The following is an 18569-nucleotide window of genomic DNA, read 5'->3' as shown; positions in this document are numbered from 1 at the left end:
GCTAGTGGGCTATGGGGGCTACCTGCTGGCTAGTGGGCTATGGGGGCTACCTGCTGGCTAGTGGGCTATGGGGGCTACCTGCTGGCTAGTGGGCTATGGGGGCTACCTGCTGGCTAGTGGGCTATGGGGGCTACCTGCTGGCTAGTGGGCTATGGGGGCTACCTGCTGGCTAGTGCCCTGAACAGATGTTATTTATACAGAGCCACATCATGGTGACACTTTACCACAGACCATGTTCTTTAATTTAAAAACTCCCCTTTAAGGAAGGAACCTTGAACACAACCTGGCTCTGTGTGGTCGAGAGAGAGAGAGAGAGAGATGCACAGCAACAACAATAACTAACTAACTGTATAATAACAGACGGCAGCCATAGTCCATGGAAACCCTATAACAGCAGCAGGGACGTAACCATAGCAACGCTCATAAATCTACAGCAGAACACATTTAACGAGGTGCTGCATGACAGGTAGACACAACCGCTGGGTGCGTGTGTGTGTGTGTGTGTGTGTGTGTGTGTGTACGTTTGTGTGTGTGTGTGTGTGTGTGTACGTGCGTGCGTGCGCGTCAGAGAGGGTAAGTGTGTGTCTCAGTGAAAGCCAGTGGGAGATTATTAGATCAGGGGGGCTATACCAAGATGACAGGTTTATAAGGCATAAGAACATGACATCATCGGCCTCCCATTCCTCTAAGCCAGTCAGAGCAGAGAGCTGCGGTGGGTGTGGCACGGCCCCTGCAGGCAACCATGTCCGATATTCCATTTACAGTAAGCAGTTATGCCTAAAGACAGCATACTGTACGCATATGTGTACAAAAAAGACAATCTACACTAGGTGCGGACAGTGGATCAGCTATTTCTGCAGAATATTCAGTCTATTTTTGTATTTGGTGTTGCCCATCATGATACAACCATAGAGGATTTGGTAATGACATGAAAAGAATATATAATGAACCAGTAAGACGCCCTGAGGGTCGAGCTGAAACAACAGAGCCTCTTAATGCTGCACCGTTGAGAAGCAGGAGTCAAACTATTAATCTGGTGTCAGATGTAATAATAATAATAATAACTTGGATTTATATAGCGCCTTTCAAGAAACCCAAGGACGCTTAAGATGTAGATTTCTGTATGCAGATGTAGGTGATGATCAGGGGATCGGAGGATTGGAGTTTCCTCAACAAGGAACAGGCCAGCTTCAAGGACGCCCAGACGCCCGGTCAGCTCACACCAGGCCGAGGGAAGCCTCAACTGAGCAAAACTCGCCAGATTGCCCACACCAAAGCTCAGGCTATATACAGGCAGCCAACGCCATGGCCAACATCTCACACGTGCATGGCCACTGGCCAGGGGTACGTGAGTCATCTTTGGGAGGATGCAGGCTTGACCTCCATATATGGAGCTTGCCAGGTGATGATCCAGTCACCTCCATGTATGGAGGTGACTGGATCTCCATGTATGGCTATCCAGGGTTTGATGAGGTCAGCGTCGTGATCTTCATATATGGAGACGGCCATATATGGAGCGTGTCGCGAGGCGTGACGGATGGACTGACTGACAGGTTTGGCAGGTTTTCATAGTAAACGGACGACCTACGGCCGCAATAATGCCTGTAGGAAGTGGATGTGCCATCATGACACAATGCACCATTTGGCCCGACAGCCAGGTGTGATGGTGTGCACTAATTGCTTTAGCATGGCAGTGCTGCTGTAGCCCCAGGTGTGCAGCGCTCTGTCACGCGCTGCTGCTTCAGGATCAGTTATTCTGCAAGGAAACTCCTTGTAATTACCTCACTATAAAAACACACGCTGCTTCAGGATCAGTTATTCTGCAAGGAAACTCCTTGTAATTACCTCACTATAAAGACCCAGCGACCTGGAATGGAAAAGAACACGCCGCGGCAACAAGCGTGTCATGACCTGACTGAATGCACGAGTCAGCATGACACCTGATTAATTGTATGTGTGCGTGTGCGTGTGTGTGTGCACGCGTGTGTGTGTGTGTGTGTGTACGTGTGTGTGTGTGTACGTGCTGGCGCATGTGTGTGTGTGTGTGTGTTCTGACCTGTTGTTCCATCAACAGTCGACATTTGTCCGCTTCCTCTTGGTACTTCTGATGGACTTTGTCCCATTCCGTTTGGTAGAAGCTCCTCAGCCTGAGAGAAAGACAAAGAGGCCACAGGTCACAGTCGGTCCATACTGTACATACTGTACGTTAAACCACCTTAACCACTTTAACCCGGGGTACCCCAGGGCTCTATACTTGGTCCGCTCCGCTCCCATTTAATTTACCTCTACAACAAATATCTTATAGCCGAAAATAACGAATGGCTCGCTATTTCCACCGAATGTCCACTGCAGAATAGGTATGAGTATATACGGTTCATGTGCTTAACCAAATAAAAATATTTATATATATAATCTCCTTCCTCAACAGTTTCGGGACACTCTAGTCTAGACTTTGTATTTGGCTAATCCAATGATTGCATCGTGTACTCTGAACCCTTGTAAAATAAAACATTAAACCCTAGAGACGTCATTGTCCCCAAGGGGGAAACTCCTTTCTGCACAGCACTGTACCCGTAACTGTAGGCTAGAAATGACTCGTAGAGTTCCCGATTTCGCTTCATCTGCCCAACGCTGTCATGATAGGGCCTTCGTTTTATGAAAAACAATAACAACAAAAAAAACAGAAAACATACAAAAAGGTCAAATATGGACATGCAAAGGAAAAAAAACAGGAAGCAGAGCTGGAGGTAGCAGAGACTAAAATGTTGATGTTCTCTCTGGGAGTAACACGTGCAAAGGAAAAAACAGAAAGCAGAGCTGGAGGTAGCAGAGACTAAAATGTTGAGGTTCTCTCTGGGAGTAACACGTGCAAAGGAAAAAACAGAAAGCAGAGCTGGAGGTAGCAGAGACTAAAATGTTGAGGTTCTCTCTGGGAGTAACACGGATGGATAGGAGCAGGAACGAGTACATCAGAGAGAGGGACGGACAGCGCATGTCAGATGTTTTGGAGATAAAACCAGAGAGGCCAGACTGGGATGGTTTGGACACGTACAGAGGAGGGATAGTGATTATATACTGTAGGTAGGATCAGGCAGGATCAGGCCTAGAGCGAAGACCAAAGAGGAGATTTATGTATGTAGTGAAAGGTGACATGACGTTAGTTGGTGTGAGAGAAGAGGAGGCAGAGATGACAGGGTGAGATGGAGGCAGATGACATGGAGGCAGATGGAGAAACTGGTTGGAAGTGGAACTGCCAGGCAGGATCAGGCCCAGAGCGAAGACCAAAGAGGAGATTTATGGATGTACAGTAGTGAAAGAGGACATGTTGGTGTGAGAGAAGAGGAGGCAGAGATGGAGACAGGGTGAGATGGAGGCAGATGATTCGCCCTGGCGACCGCTTAAGGGAAACGCCGAAAAGGAAAAAGAAGAAAGTTTCTACCCCGACAGACAGGCGAGCATATATCTCGGCGTGACAGAAAAGCGAATAAATCATCCGTCAAGTCAGTCGGGTGGTGTTGCTCAAGGGCACATGGGGAGGGGCTCACCTGTCCTCCAGCTGTGCTAGCTCCTCCTTGTGGTGCTCCTCCAGCTTCTTGACGGCCTCCTCCAGGTTGAAACGCACCTCCTCCTTCTCCTTCTGCAGCCGCTCACAGCACTGGGACGACGCAGCTGTGGAGAGAGAGAGAGAGAGAGAGAGAGAGAGAGAGAGAGGGTTTTAGTCTGGGTCCTGTAGGGCAGGGGTTTTCAACCTTTTTATACTGAAGTACCACCACAGAAAATGATCTGGCTCTCAAAGTACCACCACAATAACTGATGTTAAAACACAGGAGCGCAGACCTGCTATTCAGTAACCCAGGAGGAAAATTTAATTTATTCTTTAAATTGTTTTGTTTTTGTTCCTTTCCTAAGACAATTTTGCTGCTGCTCTGATGCACAACTGATACATTTCTAATGTGATCCTTTCTAAAAAGAAATGTACGGCTAGGTGTGCTGCATGTCATGCTAATTACAGCACGGCTGGAGAGCCTGTTGCAACCAATTGCTTGGTTAGAACAACTACCTGTATTACTATTAATATATCTATTTACTGGGTGTCTCCTCTGAGTACCACCAGAGGGGGGCTCAAGTACCACTACTGGTACTAGTACCAGTGGTTGGGAACCCATGCTGTAGGGCAAGGGTCCTTGAGGGAGTTCCAGGGGGTCCTGTAGGGCAAGGGTCCTTGAGAGAGTTCCAGGGGGTCCTGTAGGGCAAGGGTCCTTGAGGGAGTTCCAGGGGGTCCCCGGCTACATGATGGTTAGGAACCAAAACACCCACATAGCAATGCAGCATATTCACCCCTCACTGAGCATAGCATGAACACGCTCGAGTATATCTGACTGAACTAACTCCGCAAGCTACGTTTATATTTTACAATATTTGCCTCTGAGATGTAGTGGAGTAGAAGTTAAAAGCATTGGGAATTGGAAATACTACAAGTAAAGTACAAATAACTCCAAATGACTTCCCACCACTGGTGGTCACACCACAAAGTTAACTCCTCAGTGTTCCAATTATGTTAGAAATACTAGGCTCAGTGGCCTTGTGGTTAACAGTCGATCCCCGGCCGGATCATAACAATGCTCTCCCCGCACACTTGAGAGCGCCACAGTCAATCCACTGCTTCAAGAGAGGACTAAAGACCCACCCCTTCCCCCAAACACACAGATTTTATTCCCTGACCAATAACTGTTGTTTGTTTTGTATGTTCCTTGATGCTAAACTGTGTGCTTTTAATCGTGTAATGTAATTATTTTCTGCTTTTACCTATGGTTTAATATTTTTGCCTAATGCCTACTGTAGCACTTTGAGATTCTGAGGAATGTAAAGTGCATTATAAATAAAAATCCATTATTATTATTATTATTATTACTATAACAAAGCCTGTCACGATGGGACCCGATGCCTCCCTGCTTGGCAGTCGGCATCAAGGGTTGGATTTGGGGGTGGTGAGGTCAACTATAAATGGTTCCTGAGCTGTGGCTCACCGCTCCAAGAGATGGGTCAAATGCGGACAACAAATTGAGTCGAAATGTAATCAAATGGATCCTTAATTACACACACACATTCTCCATTTTCTATTCAAATGTAATCAAATGGATCCTTAATTACACACACAGCAGGTCCATTAGATTACATTTGTACATTCTCCGAGTTAAATTCCTATTTCGACAACTTGACACTCGGCTTGTAGTACTTTATCTCAGGCACAAAACTCCTTTGCACCTTAATGTCCAGAGCTGCTGCGTTGTGGATCTAAGGATCCAAACACCTTTGGGTCTAACCTTATGTGCACCTACTGTATCTAACCTCAAGTCAAATACATACTGTTCTATTTTCCTCCTTGCTCTTCCTCCCTCCCCCCCTCTCTTAGTTTCTTTTTCCCTTCCTGAAAACACAACAAAAACGCTGGAGCTCGCACTTCTTTACACCTGTGTAAATGTGTGACGTGACAACGAAGTTGATTCTATATTTCGGATTCAGAAATGAACACCGGAGGGTGTTACTGTACCGACTATAGACAAGAAGCAGTGGAAAACTGACATTTTGCACCCACATGTATAAGGTTTATAGATACGTAAGCACCGGGCCCGTTAACAATAACATTTGCCACACACCAAAACAACAGAGTGTGAGGTGCTGTGGTTCTCACTGGTTTCACCAAAACAACAGAGTGTGAGGTGCTGTGGTTCTCACTGGTTTCACCAAAATAACAGAGTGTGAGGTGCTGTGGTTCTCACTGGTTTCACCAAAACAACAGAGTGTGAGGTGCTGTGGTTCTCATTGGTTTCACCAAAACAACAGAGTGTGAGGTGCTGTGGTTCTCACTGGTTTCACCAAAACAACAGAGTGTGAGGTGCTGTGGTTCTCACTGGTTTCACCAAAACAACAGAGTGTGAGGTGCTGTGGTTCTCACTGGTTTCACCAAAACAACAGAGTGTGAGGTGCTGTGGTTCTCACTGGTTTCACCAAAACAACAGAGTGTGAGGTGCTGTGGTTCTCACTGGTTTCACCAAAACAACAGAGTGTGAGGTGCTGTGGTTCTCACTGGTTTCACCAAAACAACAGAGTGTGAGGTGCTGTGGTTCTCACTGGTTTCACCAAAACAACAGAGTGTGAGGTGCTGTGGTTCTCACTGGTTTCACCAAAACAACAGAGTGTGAGGTGCTGTGGTTCTCACTGGTTTCACCAAAACAACAGAGTGTGAGGTGCTGTGGTTCTCACTGGTTTCACCAAAACAACAGAGTGTGAGGTGCTGTGGTTCTCACTGGTTTCACCAAAACAACAGAGTGTGAGGTGCTGTGGTTCTCACTGGTTTCACCAAAACAACAGAGTGTGAGGTGCTGTGGTTCTCACTGGTTTCACCAAAACAACAGAGTGTGAGGTGCTGTGGTTCTCACTGGTTTCACCAAAACAACAGAGTGTGAGGTGCTGTGGTTCTCACTGGTTTCACCAAAACAACAGAGTGTGAGGTGCTGTGGTTCTCACTGGTTTCACCAAAACAACAGAGTGTGAGGTGCTGTGGTTCTCACTGGTTTCACCAAAACAACAGAGTGTGAGGTGCTGTGGTTCTCACTGGTTTCACCAAAATAACAGAGTGTGAGGTGCAGTGGTTCTCACTGGTTTCACCAAAACAACAGAGTGTGAGGTGCTGTGGTTCTCATTGGTTTCACCAAAACAACAGAGTGTGAGGTGCTGTGGTTCTCACTGGTTTCACCAAAACAACAGAGTGTGAGGTGCTGTGGTTCTCACTGGTTTCACCAAAACAACAGAGTGTGAGGTGCTGTGGTTCTCACTGGTTTCACCAAAACAACAGAGTGTGAGGTGCTGTGGTTCTCACTGGTTTCACCAAAACAACAGAGTGTGAGGTGCTGTGGTTCTCACTGGTTTCACCAAAACAACAGAGTGTGAGGTGCTGTGGTTCTCACTGGTTTCACCAAAACAACAGAGTGTGAGGTGCTGTGGTTCTCACTGGTTTCACCAAAACAACAGAGTGTGAGGTGCTGTGGTTCTCACTGGTTTCACCAAAATAACAGAGTGTGAGGTGCTGTGGTTCTCATTGGTTTCACCAAAACAACAGAGTGTGAGGTGCTGTGGTTCTCATTGGTTTCACCAAAACAACAGAGTGTGAGGTGCTGTGGTTCTCACTGGTTTCACCAAAACAACAGAGTGTGAGGTGCTGTGGTTCTCACTGGTTTCACCAAAACAACAGAGTGTGAGGTGCTGTGGTTCTCACTGGTTTCACCAAAACAACAGAGTGTGAGGTGCTGTGGTTCTCACTGGTTTCACCAAAACAACAGAGTGTGAGGTGCTGTGGTTCTCACTGGTTTCACCAAAACAACAGAGTGTGAGGTGCTGTGGTTCTCACTGGTTTCACCAAAACAACAGAGTGTGAGGTGCTGTGGTTCTCACTGGTTTCACCAAAACAACAGAGTGTGAGGTGCTGTGGTTCTCACTGGTTTCACCAAAACAACAGAGTGTGAGGTGCTGTGGTTCTCACTGGTTTCACCAAAATAACAGAGTGTGAGGTGCCGTGGTTCTCACTGGTTTCACCAAAACAACAGAGTGTGAGGTGCTGTGGTTCTCACTGGTTTCACCAAAACAACAGAGTGTGAGGTGCTGTGGTTCTCACTGGTTTCACCAAAACAACAGAGTGTGAGGTGCTGTGGTTCTCACTGGTTTCACCAAAACAACAGAGTGTGAGGTGCTGTGGTTCTCACTGGTTTCACCAAAACAACAGAGTGTGAGGTGCTGTGGTTCTCACTGGTTTCACCAAAACAACAGAGTGTGAGGTGCTGTGGTGTCACGACTATGGTCGTGTGTGGTTATGATTAATTATGAGTGTTATGATTTATGAGTGTTATTTTGGATTATAAATATATATATGTTTATTGCTAATAGTATATATATATTTATATGGTGGTATATTGTTATAGTATATATATATGTATGTGGATTATCTTAGGCCTAGATGTCTTCTAATATATATATATATATCTATATCTGTGCAGCAGTTGTTATGAACCTGTATTAGACTAACTCTCCTCCCATGCAGAGGATACTAATGGGTTTTCAGACAGACTGATTGTCATCAGCTGTGTGGCTGGGGTAACCCTGTTGGCCATGACCATGGAGGTCTGATCAACCTCCCTGATTGGCTGACGGTCACGTGAGCGAGCTAGCGGCCGCGGCTCTCTCACTACATAGCCCATTCATGCCCAGCCCAGCGCTGGGGAAACACTTCCAAGGTCTTTCCCCCATCCGTCGTACTACTACTACATGTCGCCAACTGTTTTGTTCCTTTATTTTGTGAAGCTGAACTTTTGTTAGACAAGTTATTCCCTTCGGAAAGGAATAACTTTAGTTTTGTTTTTGGATTCCGTTTATTATGTTCATGCGAGTTAAAGAGCCATTTATTTTGTAAACTATTGTTGATTCTTATAATTTATTCATTATACTATTGAATAAATCCTTGTATTAAGGCCTTGGTTTCCGTTTCTCTCATATATTACATTACCTTTACCCCTAGACATATGGTTTTGTAACATATTTGGGAGCCCGTCCGTTTCAAAAAACAAATTAAGGATTCAGTTGTTCAGTTGGTTATGTTTTTTGTTTTGCTAGTATTGCTTTTGGTGGTAGACGGATTGGGGAGTATTAATGGTGAGTATGTTGCTCGTACCAGTTTGAGTAGCGGATTTTGTATATGGCCTGTATTTGGTATGGCCTCTGATGACCAGGGTGCTAGTACGGATGTCCTGTCGCTTGAGGAGCTACAACAGTGCTCATATTGGGAATTGTACAGTATTGCCAAACAATTTAACGTTCCTTTACCGCACGGTACCAAAAAGAAAGAGGCGATTTTCGCAGCTGTCTCACGGCAGTTGTTTTCACAGGGAGTCATTACGATGCTGTCAGATGAGAGTGAGGGGGGAGACGTATCACTCATTGTCGCAGAACCGAGTTCTAGTGGGGCCAATCAGTCTGACACTACGGGTGTGTTAGAGCAGGGCGAGGATCCCGCGGGGGACCCGTCTGCTCAGGCCCCACATGATTACCCACGGGGCACTGGGGGGAGTCCTCAGGACATAGGGGGGGTTCTGCGCCTCCGGGAGCTTGAGCTGGAAATAGCACTAACAACGCTGAAGAGCGAGGAGTGCAAACTACAGCATCAGAGGCATGAGCTCGACATGGCACGCCTGCGAGGCCAGACCTACCCCGACGAGGCGTCCGCAGGGGCGCCCGCCTCCCAGCAGCGACACGGGTCACCCCCAGGTTCCAGAGGAGTGGCAGCGTTCGACATAAGCAAACAAATCGCATTGGTACCTGCGTTCAAGGAGGGTGAGTTGGATAACTACTTTTGTGCTTTTGAACGAATTGCTGGTGCTGTTAAGTGGCCCAGGGAATTCTGGAGTTTGCTACTCCAATGTAAGTTGACAGGTAGAGCACAGGATATCTGTAGCGCACTCACGGTGGATGAGAGCCTATGTTATGATGTCGTAAAGGCGGCTATCCTTAGCGGTTTCGAAATGGTGCCTGAACATTATAGGCAAAAATATAGGGCCGCTCAAAAATCCTCTACTCAAACGTTTGTGGAATTTGGCCGTGAAAAAGCCACATTGTTTAGGAAATGGTGCAACGCGAGCAACGTACACACTTTTGAGCAGCTTACTGAGCTGATAGTGATGGAAGATTTCAAATCATGTATCCCAGATCGTATTGTTGTCTATCTTGAGGAACAAAAGATTAACTCAATTGCTAAAGCCTCTGTGAGGGCCGATGAATATGATCTGACGCACCGTTCGGGTGTTTCTCCGGTGCGTAGCGGGGAGGGTCTGTTCAACATGCAGAAAAAACAGCACAAATTGTCACAACCGAAAAGTCCACCGAGGGGCGCAAGTGCAGCGCCTGACAATCGTGCTTGTTTTTACTGTCATGAAGTGGGCCATTTGGTTTCTCGCTGCCCTAAAGTACAACATAAGCAGCAGAAAGAGAATGGAAATGGAAATGTGTATTCAAAAAAACCAAAGGGTGTGGGGTTTGTGCATACTATTCCTCGGTCTGCTTCCGAGACAGCTATGGCTGTCCGGACGGAGGTAGAGGAGTGTTTTGATCCCTTTATTTTGCATGGCTCAGTCTCGCTGTCTGATAAGGAAAATGAGCGCGTTCCTATCACCATTTTGCGTGATACAGGCGCCTCACAGTCCCTTATTTTACAGAGTGTACTGCCATTTGCGGAGAATACCTTTTGTGGTTCCGATGCATTGGTTTTGGGCGTGGAAATGATATCCTCTCGCGCTCCATTGCATATGATCCACCTACGCTCTCCACTTGTTTCTGGTCTTGTGCAGATCGGGCTACGTGAAAGTTTACCCATTGAAGGTGTGGGGATGATTCTTGGCAACGACATAGCTGGGGACAAAGTGTTTGCGTCGCTAGAAGTGGTTGAAAAACCTGTGGCTAACGTAGCTATGCCTGCGCTGGGAGCCCCACCCACTGTGTTTCCGGGTTGTGCTGTGACTCGCGCACAATTGAAAAAGTTTGATGACGAGGCTACGTTGTGTGACACTTTCTTGTGTGCCGAGCGACCAGTGGGTGATGCCCCACAGACACCGCGTAAGCGGGCTAGGAAAAGCTTGCTGGCTACTAAAAGTGATTTTGGGTTTGATATCGATAGGGAAACATTTGCGCATGCGCAGAAGCACGATCGCTCTCTCTCTGTGTGCTGGGAGGCAGTTACCAAAGTGGGTGAGGCTGCTGGGCCGAGTGCATATAGTGTAGAGGATGGCCTCCTTGTGCGTAAATGGTTTCCAGCGGCTATCGGTGACTTGAAATGGAATGTGGTGCGTCAGGTTGTGGTACCTCAGGGTTTCCGTTCCCAGATTCTCAGTCTGGCTCACGACAACATTTCTGGCCACCTGGGCATTCGTAAAACTTATGACCGCATCCTACGCTATTTTTTCTGGCCGGGTTTGAATGCGTCTGTTACTGACTTCTGCCGCACTTGTCATGTGTGTCAGATGACGGGGAAGCCAAACCAGACTATTCCGCCCGCGCCGTTGAAACCGATCCCTGCTGTGGGTGAACCATTTGAGCACATCATGATTGACTGTGTCGGTCCATTACCGACCACAAAATCTGGTCACAAATACCTTCTTACTGTAATGTGTAGTGCAACGCGCTACCCAGAAGCGTTCCCATTACGCACACTAAAAGTGAGACCAGTTATTAAAGCGCTTTCTAGCTTTTTCTCTACTTTTGGTTTTTGCCGGTATCTTCAAAGTGACCAGGGCTCAAATTTCATGTCAAAATTATTTGCTCAAGTTGCTTCCACCCTTGGCATAGAACACAGACACTCTAGCGCTTATCATCCTGAGTCCCAGGGCGCGCTTGAGCGGTTTCACCAGACGTTGAAAGCGATGATGAAGAAATACTGTCACGAAACTGGTAAAGCCTGGGACGAGGGCTTGCCTTATCTTATGCTGGCAGTAAGAGAGAGCGTACAGGAGTCGCTGGGGTTTAGCCCAGCGGAGCTGGTGTTTGGCCATACGGTGCGCGGGCCGTTGCGTGCGTTTCGAGAGGGCTTATTAGCCAACGCAAACTCGCCGGTGACTAATGTATTGGATTTTGTTGCGGGGTTTCGCGAGCGATTGCACAAGGCCAGACAGATGGCTAGCAGCTTTCTGAGTAAAGCTCAAGGTAAAATGAAGGCATGGTTTGACAGGAAGGCTGTGCATAGAGTGTTTGCTGTGGGTCAGAGGGTGTTGGTGCTGCTCCCACTGCAAAGCTCAGCCTTCCAGGCCAAATTCAGTGGTCCTTATGTGATTGACAAAAAAATAAGTGAAACGGATTATGTGATTTTGACGCCCGATCGTCGCAAAAAGACAAGGGTTTGTCATGTGAATATGCTCAAGCCGTATCTGGCTCGCACCGAGTCAGATACTCCTGTTATTCCCGCAGTTGTCGCCTCACTTTCTGCAGCAGCGCCGTCACTTTATTCCCCTGAGAGTGATGGGCTGCGTGTAAAAGGTTCGTCTGGGTCACGTCTACAGAACTCTGAAATATTGAATGATTTACCGGGGTATTTAAAACATTTGGGTCCCCAGGCGCAAGCAGACATTATTGATTTGATGGAAAATAATGTGAATCTGTTTTCAGATAACCCATCATGCACATCAGCCCTTTCTCATGACGTAATTGTACAGAAGGATTGCCCTCCTATTAAGCAACATGCCTATCGGGTTAATCCAACCAAGCGTGCTTTACTACGAAAAGAGGTTGACTACTTGTTAGAGAACGGGCTGGCTGTTCATAGCAGCAGTGCGTGGTCTAGCCCCTGCTTGCTGGTGCCTAAGGCTGACGGGAGCCAGCGGTTTTGTACAGATTTTCGTAAGGTTAACAATATAACGCAGGCTGACAGTTATCCGCTCCCGAGGATGTTGGATTGCGTGGATCGGGTGGGGTCTGCTAAATTTGTAACTAAATTGGATTTGCTAAAGGGTTATTGGCAAGTGGCTTTGACACCCCGTGCATCAGAGATCAGTGCATTCGTGACACCAGACGGTTTATACCAATATACAGTGATGCCATTTGGCTTAAGAAATGCACCAGCGACATTTCAAAGATTAATGAATAATGTACTAAGAGGCGTGGACAATACAGAGACTTATTTGGACGATGTTGTGGCATATAATGATACTTGGCTTGAGCATATACACACTTTGAGACAGATTTTTCAGCGGTTAGGAGAGGCTAACCTGACATTAAATTTGTCAAAATGTGAATTTGGTTGTGCGACCGTAACGTATCTTGGGAAGCAGGTTGGTCAGGGCCAGGTACGTGCTATTAATGCAAAAATCCAGGCTATTCTAGAATATCCTGTGCCGAGGACTAGGCGTGAGCTCCGCCGGTTTTTGGGCATGGCAGGTTACTACCGGGGGTTTTGCAAAAATTTTGCTGCCGTCACTGCGCCGCTGACTACGCTGACTAGCGTCAAAAGAGTATTTATCTGGTCGCCTGCCTGTCAGTTAGCGTTCGAATCCTGCAAGGCTCTCCTCTGCAGCACTCCAGTCCTGGCTGCGCCCGACTTCACCAAACCGTTCAAGCTGGAGGTGGATGCCAGCGCCTGTGGCGCCGGTGCTGTCCTGCTCCAGGAGGATCTTCAGGATATCGATCATCCCATCTGTTACTATTCAAAGAAATTTAATTCAGCGCAGGGTAACTATAGTACCGTTGAGAAGGAAGCTCTCGCCCTGTTACTTGCATTACAATTTTTCGAGGTATATGTTGGCTCAAGCCCGTTGCCTATTGTTGTCTATACTGACCATAATCCCCTTGTGTTCCTAAGGCAAATGCAAAATTCAAATCAGAGACTGATGAGATGGTCCTTGATGCTACAGGACTTTGAAGTGGAAATTCGCCACAAGAAGGGGACGGACAATGTCCTTGCGGATGCCCTTTCCCGGGTTTAAGGTGCTCTCTTCTTTGAGAAGAAGTTATTTGGGGATATAACTTCTTTTCGGGAAGGGGGGTGTCACGACTATGGTCGTGTGTGGTTATGATTAATTATGAGTGTTATGATTTATGAGTGTTATTTTGGATTATAAATATATATATGTTTATTGCTAATAGTATATATATATTTATATGGTGGTATATTGTTATAGTATATATATATGTATGTGGATTATCTTAGGCCTAGATGTCTTCTAATATATATATATATATCTATATCTGTGCAGCAGTTGTTATGAACCTGTATTAGACTAACTCTCCTCCCATGCAGAGGATACTAATGGGTTTTCAGACAGACTGATTGTCATCAGCTGTGTGGCTGGGGTAACCCTGTTGGCCATGACCATGGAGGTCTGATCAACCTCCCTGATTGGCTGACGGTCACGTGAGCGAGCTAGCGGCCGCGGCTCTCTCACTACATAGCCCATTCATGCCCAGCCCAGCGCTGGGGAAACACTTCCAAGGTCTTTCCCCCATCCGTCGTACTACTACTACATGTCGCCAACTGTTTTGTTCCTTTATTTTGTGAAGCTGAACTTTTGTTAGACAAGTTATTCCCTTCGGAAAGGAATAACTTTAGTTTTGTTTTTGGATTCCGTTTATTATGTTCATGCGAGTTAAAGAGCCATTTATTTTGTAAACTATTGTTGATTCTTATAATTTATTCATTATACTATTGAATAAATCCTTGTATTAAGGCCTTGGTTTCCGTTTCTCTCATATATTACATTACCTTTACCCCTAGACATATGGTTTTGTAACATGTGGTTCTCACTGGTTTCACCAAAACAACAGAGTGTGAGGTGCTGTGGTTCTCACTGGTTTCACCAAAACAACAGAGTGTGAGGTGCTGTGGTTCTCACTGGTTTCACCAAAACAACAGAGTGTGAGGTGCTGTGGTTCTCACTGGTTTCACCAAAACAACAGAGTGTGAGGTGCTGTGGTTCTCACTGGTTTCACCAAAACAACAGAGTGTGAGGTGCTGTGGTTCTCACTGGTTTCACCAAAACAACAGAGTGTGAGGCGCTGTGGTTCTCACTGGTTTCACCAAAACAACAGAGTGTGAGGTGCTGTGGTTCTCACTGGTTTCACCAAAACAACAGAGTGTGAGGCGCTGTGGTTCTCACTGGTTTCACCAAAACAACAGAGTGTGAGGTGCTGTGGTTCTCACTGGTTTCACCAAAACAACAGAGTGTGAGGTGCTGTGGTTCTCACTGGTTTCACCAAAACAACAGAGTGTGAGGCGCTGTGGTTCTCACTGGTTTCACCAAAACAACAGAGTGTGAGGTGCTGTGGTTCTCACTGGTTTCACCAAAACAACAGAGTGTGAGGTGCTGTGGTTCTCACTGGTTTCACCAAAACAACAGAGTGTGAGGTGCTGTGGTTCTCACTGGTTTCACCAAAACAACAGAGTGTGAGGCGCTGTGGTTCTCACTGGTTTCACCAAAACAACAGAGTGTGAGGTGGTTTCAGTGTCTCTCCATGGGAGCCTCAGACATCAGTGCTCACGGTTTGAGATCACTCTCACGAGCACTCTGAGCACTCAGAGCTTAAGACTAAGCTATGGAAAGCCCAAGCATTCGTGGAAGTACAAACATCACATTTTTCATAGAAATCCGTCGCAAATAAATAGTCAGCTAGAGATACATGTATGTATATATATATATATACTATATACACACAGCAGCAATACCACATTTTGAATATGTGTGGGAGAGAGCCCGAGTCTTCCCAGAGGGATTAGAGAGTACCGGGAGGTGTTTGGGAAATGCTTATTTATTACTTATCATCGTAAGTCACTGTAAGGTCGCGGTGTACTCTAAGGCAGGCAGACAGTGGCCCGCTGAATAAATATTAGTTTTAAATCAACAGCGTTGAGTTCAAACAGCAGACGTATGGAGCTGTCAACGCCGCAGATAAGAATACACGCCTGGAACAGCCCGCCGCTGCTCCGACAGGTAAACCACCAGCAGGTCTCGTCTCCTCCACGTCTGTTCTGTGTGCGAGCGCGCACGCACGTGGGACACGCACACACACACACACACGCATGTCCTTCCAACATTCCCTGGCAACCGGCATTCCAGTGTAATTGCTCTTACGGCAGACGCGCGATTCGATCCTGCCCTAAAACATCTGCAAGTCAACTGGGAGATATGCGGTCGCTGACTGTTGCCTAAACCCTCCTCTCTTTCACCCGTGCTTCCTTTTTTCCTCCCCCCCCCCCCCTTTTGATCTGAATATTCCGGTTTATGATGGTGGTGGTTATGAAACGTTGTGGGAAAACATCTCCGTCAAGTGTAAAGTCTCTTCATTCACTGTTAATCAGCATGACTTAACCACTTAAACGCTGTATGCGGTACTTAGCTGACCGGGCTGCCCCCGGGCTCTATACTTACACCTACAAGATCACAGCGCGTTGCCACGTAAACAATGGAGGTGGAGGTTTTCAGCCTCTAGTCTATAGGTGACTGAATCGGCACCACTACACTATAATATATATTATAGTTAAATGGTAAATGGTGCATTTATATAGCGCCTTTATCTCATTTAGGCCTGACGTCGAAATAAGAAAAACGTTCGCTCTGAAAGAATATATATCCAAAGATTTGTGCCGCATTTTTACGATTTTTCAAAAATAGCTAAAGTATAACATAATGCTTAGTTAAAATCCAAGGCGCATTACATTCACCCGTTCACACACACATTCATACACCGATTGCAGTGGAAGTCATGCACGGCACCAACCAGCACATCGGGAGCAATTTGGGTTTCAGTGTCGTCTTGCCCATGTAGACATGTAGACAGTAGGAGCTGGGATTCGAACCGCCAACCCATGGAACATTGGACGACCTGCACTACCTCCTGAGGCACAGTCGCTATAGTTATTATACTATATTATACTATATATTATAGTTAAAAGTTATACAATATATAACTTTTAAACTGACCTATAAAAGCAGAAAAAAAAATAGATCTGGGCACATAAGAAAAAGTCAGGAGGAAAAATGTATAATAAAAAGCCTTTAGTTGCTAAAATTTAAAGAGTTTCAACTGAAAAGGTCTTCCACTGAGCTATATTTTGATGTACAGTAGGAAGTTCCAGAGTTTCAACTGAAAAGGTCTTCCACTGAGCTATATTTTGATGTACAGTAGGAAGTTCCAGATATATCTTCCACCCACGACTCAAACTCTTTGAGACGGCATGTGAACATGATTTATATATATCTCTCCAAGAGCATGCTGGATCGGGTCATTAACTCTCTGCATAAACTTCAGTTCCCTCACACTTGAACCCTGTGAACACGGGTGGCTGCCATTCTAATAAAAAAAGATCCCAGAAACCCCACAACGCAGTGCGGTAACGACTGGGTGCAGTGGAGAGAGACAGCTGGATGGAGGCCGCTGCCATTGGTCTGTCTGGGCGCCTTGTCACCACGGTGATAATGACATAAGGACGACAGCTGTGACCAACTAACACACAGGCCTACTCTCCATTAGAGACCGGATAACAGGATCTGTGTGTGTGTGTGTGTGTGTGTGTGTGTGTGTGTACACACAGCAGGTGTGTGACAGGTGGTCTTCTGAGGTAATGACATCATGTACTGACCCCCCCCCCCCCCCCCCACTCTACTCTTGACAAAAGGGCTGCAAAAACATCAGGACTGTTGCAGGGACAAGAGAGAAAGAACCCACGTAAAATCACATATATTTAGTTATACGTTGAATAGCGCAAATAGGCGATCCACAAGCTCACGGCGCGGCCCTTTGTGACAAGTTTGTGACCCGCCGTGAGCTTGTAGATCGCCTATTTGTGCTGTTTACTCTACTCTACTCATTTCTCCCTGAAGAAGGCCGAAAGGCCGAAACGTTGGTTACTAATAAACATACAGCATCGTGGCTACGAGTGTGCTGCCTTTTCTCTTTTTTACTTGTTTGCCGTTTACTCTGCACCTCCTAGGCTGACCATTCTGACCTGAGATCAGATTCTAAAAGTGTCTTCTACATCCTGACAGTTTTCTGAAAAAGCTATGTTTCTATGTCAGTCGTTCTTCCATTTTTCAAAAATAGCAGATCTGCAAGCTCATAGCGCGCCACCGAGTGGCGCGCTACGAGCTTGCAGATCTGCTATTTATCAATAGCTAAAACATATCATAATTCTAACACCAAAATGGGTTTTTAACAAACTCACTGTGGCCCTGGCCTCCTCACACTCCCACAGGGACCCTTCCTCTCGTCAGGGGAACCCCGCTTAAGAGCTCTTTTCTACTCTGCGACAACAACAAAAGAATCCCCAGTTGACTTGGGATTGGGTGGTCAAAGGGTGATGTTGGACAACCCCCCAGTCATGTATAAGTAAGTATAAATTGGCCCTGGGTAGGTGGGGGGATGGGGGATGGGGGGGTGGGGGGATGGGGGATGGGGGGGGGTAGGTCAGGTTTAGGGCTCCCCATGTTGACACGTAGTACTCCCGGGGGACAACAGCGTAATAATAACGACTTCACGTCAAACTGTGACGAGAGGCATTCCAGCTGGCTGACTGACGAGAGTTTTCGTCTAATGAAGTCACACCAGTTATAAATGAGCTCTGTACGCGAGTCGCTACACATGCTCAGTGTGCAGTTGCACCGGACCCTGAAGCCTATATGTCAGTGGTTCCCAAACCTCTCCATGTCAAGAACCGGAACCTGAAGCCTATAGGTCAGTGGTTCCCAAACCTCTCCATGTCAAGGACCGGAACCTGAAGCCTATAGGTCAGTGGTTCCCAAACCTCTCCATGTCAAGGACCCTCAAATTGACACTAATTGGCCCCGCGGACCCCCATTTGAAAAGATATGCCAGGGTCCCCCCGTAAGAGAAGATTACTATGGCTCTAGCAGTGATTCTCAACCCGTTTTAATTTCAAGTACCCCCAGTTTGACATGCATATTAGTCTACGGACCCCCATTTCATGGCATTTCTATCTCTGCAGGGAACCCCCAATTTATATGGTAAAATCACTGTTAATTTAACTCATT

At 46.5% G+C, this 18569-nt stretch overlaps 1 protein-coding gene across 1 annotated transcript in view; it reads right to left on the bottom strand.

Annotated features, from left to right (window-relative positions):
* The window catches only part of LOC308309865 (uncharacterized protein), a 117725-nt gene that overhangs the window by 8333 nt on the left and 90823 nt on the right, over positions 1-18569 (bottom strand). Inside the window, exons 11-12 of the mRNA XM_080755808.1 lie at positions 3546-3669; positions 2057-2147 (exon numbers count right to left, since the gene is read on the bottom strand). Of these exons, the coding sequence (XP_080611934.1) occupies positions 2057-2147; positions 3546-3669 (215 nt within the window). The remainder of the gene's footprint in view (positions 1-2056; positions 2148-3545; positions 3670-18569) is intronic.

This window comes from Protomyctophum bolini (genome assembly GCF_963924005.1).
Source record: "Protomyctophum bolini genome assembly, chromosome: 3".
NCBI classification, from domain to species: domain Eukaryota; kingdom Metazoa; phylum Chordata; class Actinopteri; order Myctophiformes; family Myctophidae; genus Protomyctophum; species Protomyctophum bolini.
The sequence above is the reverse complement of the archived record's forward strand: the minus strand, read 5'-3'. Positions and strand labels throughout refer to the sequence as shown.